The sequence below is a fragment of the Suncus etruscus genome, chromosome 11, assembly GCF_024139225.1.
Source record: "Suncus etruscus isolate mSunEtr1 chromosome 11, mSunEtr1.pri.cur, whole genome shotgun sequence".
NCBI lineage: Eukaryota > Metazoa > Chordata > Mammalia > Eulipotyphla > Soricidae > Suncus > Suncus etruscus.
The window spans coordinates 82,613,855-82,623,113 of NC_064858.1; the positions used below are offsets into that span (position 1 = coordinate 82,613,855).

At 30.4% G+C, this 9,259-nt stretch overlaps 1 protein-coding gene across 1 annotated transcript; it reads left to right on the forward strand.

The window, feature by feature from the left end:
- Positions 1-3,961: 3,961 nt before the first annotated feature.
- LOC126022580 (olfactory receptor 6C75-like) lies at positions 3,962-4,900 on the forward strand. The gene has a single exon (XM_049783549.1). The coding sequence runs from the start codon at positions 3,962-3,964 to the stop codon at positions 4,898-4,900; it is 939 nt and encodes a 312-aa protein (XP_049639506.1).
- The last annotated feature ends 4,359 nt before the right edge of the window (positions 4,901-9,259 follow it).

A 9,259-nucleotide genomic window follows, 5' to 3' on the forward strand; every position in this document is an offset into this window, starting at 1 on the left:
CGAAGTATAATAGATAAATAATAAAATTTCAAGGTAAGAAAAGCACTTATAATAATACAATAATCACATACAAAAGTGGAGAGGGAAATGATTAGCCACATTTCTGAAGAAGACAAAAACATTTAAAGATGTTCATTTTCTCCTCCCACTTATTTTTGAAAACACATTACTTAATTTCATGGTGGGGTCAGGGATTTCTCTGACAGAGATTGGGGGACCATGGATTTCTCAGTATCTTTCAAAGCTAGAACACTCAAGTGCTTTATCCACTCTATTATCTTTCTAACCTCCCCTTCTTTTTTATTTTAGACCACACCCAGTGATGCTCAGGGGTTACTCCTAGCTATGCAATCAGAAATTGCTACTGGCTTGGGGGACCATATAAGACGCTGGGAAATCAAACCTCAGTAGGTCCTGAGTCAGCCACGTGCAAGGAAAACTCCCTACTGCTGTGCCATTACTCTGGCCCCTCTAATCCCTATTTTTAATTTTATATGGGACACTATGAGTTGCAATTTTACAATACTTCCAATGTAAATAATTAAATGTATAGAATATTCTAGTACTGTACTCTCTACCATGATTTTTATTTTCCTCAATTTTCTAAGTTTTTACTAGGCTATCAGCCCGCCACTCCCCACAACTCAGATAATCTGGAAATAAGAGTTCTATAGACCACTACTAAGTTTCTGTTGCTTTGGGTCATTTTATGTTTCCCTACTACAGGTTTTAAGTATTCCACATAAATATTCGACATATAATTTGGTATCTGTCTTTCTGACTAACTTCATGTTGTATGATATCTTCATTTCCAACCATGTACCATCAAACTGAATTTTTTTCTTTTTTTTTTCTTTTTTGGAGTGACCCATGAGCATTACAACCAAAGATGTTCACTTGTTACTCTCTTGCCTCTGCTCTCAGGTATCACTACTGGTGGTGCCTAAAGGGCACATAAGCATTAGCTAGGGCTCTGTTTGTCATATTATTGCTTCAGTCTTATTTTGTCTTTTCATATTTTATAATAGTATTCCATTGATGTATAGTTACTTTGTCCTGTTATCTTATTGTGGAAATCTAAATTGTTTTCTGATTTTGTCTACTGTGAATGGTGCTATAATGAATATAGAAGCACATATGTTTTTTCTGAGTATATTTTTTGGCCCATGTAGATGTCCAAAGAAAGATTGCTGGGTCATAAAGAAGCACAGTTATTCGTTTTTTTAAATAATGTTTGTATTTTTCTCAAATTTGAACAAATTAGAATGAATCTCACCAACAATGAATGAGTCCATTTCCATTATTCATGCAAACATGGTTATTTTTCATCATTCTGATGTGTTTCAGTCTTACTAGTGAGAAGTGTTCTTCCTTTTATACAAAAACAGTGAGTAATAATATATTTCTTATTAGAAATATTTTTTCTATTGGACATTAAAGAGGAAATCAGGGAGTTAAAAATAAGAAGTTTTCATACACTTTTCTGCAAAAAGTGAAAATTATGCCAGTTTTTTGTTAGATATTCTGATAACCTCAGCCTGGTCAACAGCATAATAAGCTCCAAAAATGTGTGAATTAAAAATAAATGTTTGTGATTATAATCATAACAAATTTTATATGTTGAAAAGATACCATATAAATATATAAAGTTTTTATAGACAATTTAGTGACATCATTTAGTAGTAAAATCTTGTAAGGCATTACCTTTCTAAGGATTAGAGTAAAATCTCACTTGTTCATATTGTTTGCTATCATTAAGAAACTGTTTATCTACATATATTCATTTGTGAAATTATGTATTATCATGAATTATTAATTATATTTTTATACTTATTTCAATATAGACCACTATCACATAAATGTTATATTCCAAATTTTGTAGTGATCCAAATAGTGTTTAATCATTGGTGTCAAGAGAACAATTCCAATTCCCATGGAACCTTTATTCTTTCAGATAATTCTCTTAAGTCTAACATAATTAAGACATAGAAAAGGGTTAGTCTAGATAAAACTATATGTGCACAAAATATTTATCTCACTAAGCAACCTTGAAACAGACGGGTCTCTATTTCAACTACAGTTTATTTTAAGAATTAAGATACCTTAAGTGTCAATTGATAAGAAATCCTGGAAACTTAGATAATTGGAAAGCTGACATACAAAATGGGTTTTGATATGCAACTTTTTGATAAATATTGTAAAGGAGATATTATAGAATTACCACTTTGCTTTCACTGTTTTAAATGTCTGGTTACAACTATTATAGGATAAACATTACAACAGCTTTAAAAGAATACTGTAGAAAAATGTTTAAACAAATACAGAAATTATAACAATTGATGTAAACTAAACAGTCATATTAAGCATAAAAGTAAGTATGTTATGGATATTTTCATGTACAAAAACCTTCTTACATTTTATATATAAGTAATATTGTATATTCATAGTAATATGTATCCATAAAATTAATATATACAATGTATATGCATTCATTAAAACTATAATAATTTAGTAGCTAAATTACAAACTGCTTTTTAAAATGAGTAATTTTGCTTGATAGAATAAGATGAGACTTTTTATATTATTTCCACATACCTTTTAATAATAACTTTAATAAATAATAGCAGAACACTAGGGAATCATTTTGGTACAAGATCCAGTGTAATTTATGTCAAATAACAGAGCAGAGGTACAATTGCGTTTATTTTCCTCTATCTAGTAAAAAGCTATCTGTAGAAAAGAAAAATAATAAGCTGCCATATTTTATGACCACAATGAGGACAGAATAGAAAAATGAGTGTATACTCTTCTCAGAAATCTTGAAAATAATTTGAATAAATTTATTTAATAAAAGTAATTGACTAATTATTAAATATTATAATTTCTGAAAGCTATGACACCTATCAAATATAAAATTAATATAAAACATAAGAGACTATTTGGTCATTAAAATAGTCATAAAATTATCTTAGATGTTAGCACATTAAAAAGATTTGTGAAATTTATAATTTTAAAACAAAAATAAGTAACAACACTGTGTAATTTTGGCTCCAGAAATTTAAAAACACTTAAAGAAAAATTTTTAAATAAATTTTTGTTTTTTCAAAACATACTTCAAAATTGAACCATTCTTTTAATTATCCCTCAAGAGAGAGAAATAAAGTAACATTGTGGAAAATTCTTGTTTTAAAATAAGTAAGAACACTTGTAGATTCTTCCTTATATGAATTATACTAATATAAATTATTAATCAGCAGATATATAGTAAATATCCTCCTAATAGGAAATGTGATCAATATATTCAGAATATATTTATAATCTTACCTAAAAAACTAAAATTAGTAATTAAGACAATTTTTAATGTATATCACAACATATAACCATATTTCCATAGGTTGCAAAACTTTGAGAGGGAAAGAAAAAGTAACTGCTTGCTTTTAATAAGTAAAAGTAATTTACTTACTTATTTACTTTATTTATTTTATTTACTTATTTTCATATTACTATTTACTTATTTGATTTATTTTTGATAAAGTACATGTAGGTAAATATTTGTATAAGAAGAAACCAACAGCAAAAGAGTGTACTACCAGTAATGTGGTATAATGGAGGTAAAATATCTGATTTTATTTAGAAGCTATAAATCTCAGAGACTCTAATTTGATTTTTCATATTTTTAGAAATGGATTAGGACATTCTGAAAACAAGAACTTATATGTAAGAATACAACAAAGAAATTATAGGAATGATGAATACATGTATAAATATACCATAAAAATACAATTCATTTTTGATGCACTGGAAAAATGTTACTCCAACATTAAAGAATATTGATAATATTTAAGTATATATGCATATATATATGATAAAATGCTGTATAAACCTTACTAGTTTTTTATTTGTTATTTCTTATTTGTCTTAGTTACAGCTTAAATAAGAAAGTCTTTGGAGAAACTTAACAATGAGAAATAACACAGAGGTGAAAGAGTTTATTCTTCTGGGACTTACAGATGATCCTCAGTGGCAGGTTGTTCTTTTAGTATTCCTTCTTGTTACCTACTTGCTAAGCGTGACTGGGAACCTCACTATTATCACCCTCACGCTATCAGATCCCCAACTACAGACGCCAATGTACTTCTTCCTTCGGAACTTCTCCTTCCTAGAAATATCATTTACAACAGTCAGTACTCCCAAATTCCTTGTCACTCTAATGACAGGGGACAGAACTATTTCTTATAATGATTGTGTTGCACAGCTATTTTTTTACATCTTGTTGGGGGTAACAGAATTTTACCTGCTGGCTGCCATGTCCTATGACCGCTATGTTGCTATCTGTAAACCTCTGCATTACACAACCATCATGAGCAGCAGAGTCTGTATCCTCCTTGTCTTTAGCTGTTGGCTGGCAGGATTCCTCATCATCTTTCCATCAACAATGCTGCTGCTACAGTTGGATTTCTGTGCCTCCAATATAATTGATCATTATCTCTGTGATGCTTCTCCAATTTTACAACTTTCTTGCACAAATACTCACCTATTAGAACTCATGGCATTTTCTTTTGCAGTAATAACGCTCATGGTGACTTTAACACTGATTATTCTCTCCTACACATATATTATCCGCACAATTCTGAGATTTCCTTCTACAAGCCAAAGAAAGAAAGCCTTTTCCACATGTTCCTCCCACATGATAGTTGTCTCACTTTCTTATGGTAGCTGTATTTTTACGTATATTAAGCCTTCTGCAAGAGAAAGGGTGACTTTGAGCAAAGGAGTAGCTGTGCTCAATAATTCAGTAGCTCCTCTTTTGAATCCTTTCATATATACCCTTAGAAATCAACAAGTGAGGCAAGCCTTCAGGAGTATGGTCCAGAAAATTGGTATTGCCTCAAATCAGTGAAAGTAGTGCAAAATATGACAACCTGCAAACCTAATTGAAAAACGTTCATCCGATTTCTACATAAAATCTTTACAAATTCGTTTAAAATTTTCAGTATTTCAGTTAGGGTTATTGATTTACAACTAAACCTATTCTCTTAGTATTTAAAATATCATGTTTTAGCTATTTTAGTTTTATGCAATTTTCAATAACTTACAAGTCTGACTGAAATTTTTATTCTAACCATTTCTATTACATCTCATATAAGCAAGGCAAATTATGAACTAATCAAAGATGCAGTTTTCTAAAATTCAAAGGTAATCACAAATATTGATATGTGCAATGGATAAAATATGTATATTTTGTAGTATAAATACAAATATAAAAATTATTCTTTACACCAAGAATTAATGTTACAAAATATGAGCATTATTAAAATATATTTTTTAAATTTATCATTCAAATATACTTAAAGTTTCTTAAATTGAAATGAAATTAAAATATATAGTCTCAAAAATATTATTTATCTCTTAGATAGGCTGTAGTTATATTTGCATGTTTTCTAAAAAAAGGTTACATTTGAACTAATAGAACTGTGTTGCTATTTATCTACTTTAATATTATATTTCCAAAAATAAAACCAATTAACAAAAAGGTTCCTATTTCTTTCTATAAAGGAATTGCAGAAATATCATGATTACAAAAGCAATTTAAACTATCGATAACATTCCATTAGCTTTTAAACTGTTTACTGAGACTCTCATGTTTGCTAAAAATAATAAAAATGTTGTTTGATATGAAATAATATATTCAGAACCTAAAATGGTGCAATTTGCTCTAAATCATGTATCCTAGGAATTATTATACATGCAAAAACAAGAATAGTGTGCTATTTACTCTTTACAGATTGTATCAGAAAATATGGTAGAAATTAATTATGCCTTTTCACCATCCCTTTTTGAAAAACACCTGCTTATATTTTGGGCTTACTCCTGGCTCATAACTCAGTAATCACACCTTGTAGAGTTCAAGGTAGCAGGAAAGTCTGCTATATAAAACTCTAACATTTTGTCAACTGTACTATCTTCATGTATTTTCTTTTTGCTTTGATAAAATGTTATTTCCTTTCACTTCTATTTCAATGAAAATTTACAGCACTATACACATTTCTTTTCGTTGCAGAAAGATTCTTCTGAAGATATTTAAAAAAGTTTTGAAATCTAGTTATTTTTCTTAGTCAATGAACTTCAAAAGATAACTATTTTTATCTTAGAACTGTAGAGCTCAGATAACTAAGTGCAGTATAAATGGAACTGCATAATCTGAAGATTGATGATACATAGATAATAATAAAGTATTCTATGTATTTTTTGTTTGTTTTGGGTCACACCCGGCAGCGCTCAGGGGTTACTCCTGGCTCTGCACTCAGATATCACCACTGGCAGTCACGGGGTGGGGTTTGGGGGACCATATGGGATGCCAGGATTTGAACCACCATCCTTCTGGATGTAAGTCAAACACTCTACCTCCATGCTATCTTCCCAGCCCTTCTATGTATTTTTTTAAGTTTGGGTCACACCCTGTGATTAGCAGTCTTTTTTATAGGTCTGTGCTCAAGAATGAGTCCTGGTGAGGCTCAAACAATTATATGGTGGTATATAGGATCTAATCAAAATGGGTGTTGTGCAAGGCAAGAAACCTACTTTTTGTACTCTCTCTACAGTACTTAGCTGCATGTTTAAGGCTGTACTAGAATAGAAATATGCTTTTATATGATGCATAGAAAATAGAATTTTGGGAGACAGCATGATAGTACATCAAATAGGATTCTTGTCTATTACTTGACCTGGATTTGATCCCCAGAACTCTTTAGGGTTTTGTCGTTCCTATGAGAAGTATTCTCTGAACAAAGAACAAATGAAAAGCCTTGAGTACTTCTTAATATGGATCCCCAAAATAATGAAAAAGAATATCTCCAGACTCTTTTTTTTTTCTTTTTACTATTGGACATTCATGAGATAAGTTTTCATTTTTAATTGATTATAATTTAAAAATATTATTACACAATAATTTGTTTATAAATTCTTAGTGTAATGCAACAGACAAATTAGAAATGTGGAAAAAGGGACTGGAGAGATAGCATGGAGGTAAGGCATTTGCCTTGCATGCAGAAGAACGGTGGTTCGAAACCCGGCATCCCATATGGTCCCCTGAGCCTGCCAGGAGGGATTTCTGAGCATAGAGCCAGGAGTAGCTCCTGAGTACTACATAGCCCAAAAACAAAAACAAAGAAACAAAAAAAAGAAATGTGGAAAAATAACACATATTCAACATGAATACAATTGTTAGGAGTTTTAGAAGAATCACAAAGAAGAATGAGAGGATTAAGAAAGAGTATCGGAAAAAATTATGAAGAAGGAACAGTTATTTAACCCACAAATACATATTGAATATTTTGTTCTTTATTCTAAAACTAGTGTTATTATTTAAAAAATTTAAATATTCCCCCAAATAATATTATAATACTGATAATATTGGGTATATTAATATGTTAATAATAAATTTATATTATTATAAATCTTTAAATGCTACTTTAAATAATGAAGCAATGATTTTATATCACAAATGTAAGAGATTTGATAAATATATCATATATATTTACTAGTATGAAGTCCAGTAGAATAAAAAGGTAGTTTTAATCTAGTGAAGCTTTAAAGTTTAAACACTTTCATTTGAGCATAATATGCAGTTTTTGAATGATTTATAACTAAGTAGTAAGCCATTTTTCTAAAGTTCTCTAATTTAATGGATTTTATATCGATTGGCTGGCTAAATGAGTAAATGAATGAAGGGAAGAATGAATAAATAGATGTATGAAAGCATAAAGGTCTACTAAGTCTGATAACTGCAAAATTAGACAAATTTTAATATTTATTTCTCTCAAGTTATTGTTCATATGTTTTGAACTGTTCTTTACCTGGTTATTTTAATTTTCAAAATTCTTAAAACCAGAGTATATCAGTATAACCGATGGTTTTAGCTGGCTCCACTTATAAAATTTTAATATCTAGTAATCTAAAAAAATAAGTTATATTTTACCCTTCAAAAACAGTAGTATCCCTATCATTACATTGTGGTATAAAAATGGTTAATTTTCTTTTATTTTTACACCTGGTGATTGGAGGACAATACCGATGCTGGTGACAGAATTCAGGCTGCATACAAAGTTTCCTAAAATAAAAACAACTGTCTTAGCTACTGTATTAACTCTGTGACCCTAAATTAAAAAAAAACATTTAAATTTCATATGTGATTTTTAGACTTTCAGACATAGATATATCCTGGTATGTCCACATATATATCCAATATATGTATATTATATATGTATTTAGTAAATACATGTGAGATACATGTGTTTAGATGTATGGTCTAGAGATACAGATATAAATGTATTAAAATACAATCTGATTTGGAAAGCCTGATTTTAGACATGGGTATTTTTTGAGTTCACTCTAGGCCCTAGAGTACAGTGAGGAGATGAGAAGATATTAAGTGGAGGAAGAGAAAGACAAATATGAAATGTCGAGGGACAGAGACCAAGAGATCTCAAGTACATTAGTGGTGTTAAGAAAATGTAGAACTAGGGCCCAGAGTGGTGGCATAAGCAGTAGAGCATTTGATTTGCACGTGCTACCCTAGGATGAACTGCAGTTTCAGACCCCTGCATCCCATATGGTCCCCGAGCGATTCCTGAGCACATAGCCAGGACTGAGCGTCACAAGGTGTGGCCCAACCCCCCCCCCCCAATAAATAAAAGAAAGAAAGTAAAGGTAGAACTAAATATCCAATCCAGAACCAAAAACAATGAATTCATGACATCCAACCTTTAACAGTCAAACCTTAAAAAGTGCCTGTTTTGATAGCAGGCTAAGGTTGTGGTGGTGGCATGAGATGGAACCTTGGAACATTGGTGAAGGGAGGTTGACAGTGGTGGTGGTATTAGTCCTGAACTATTTTGTGTCTAAACACCAAATTTTTAAATAAAAATTGTTTAATAAAGAGCTAAAAATATTACAAACATTTAGGGTTTGGAAAGACAGTTAAGGAATCAATTCATTTTCCATGCATCCTACAATGACCTCTAGCATCTAGTTTCCTCAATTATTATCAAAGTTTACTTGAGCACAAGAACTGGAATAGTCCTTGAGTATGATCTGATGTAACCCAAAGCCTTTCTTCCCACACAAAAATGTAATATATTAAATTTAATAGAACAGCTAATCTACATATTCATTGATACAAAACTGATATGACTATAACAAATACGTAAAAATACTTCTTAAAAGTTACAAATATCTAACATCATTCTCATTTACAAAA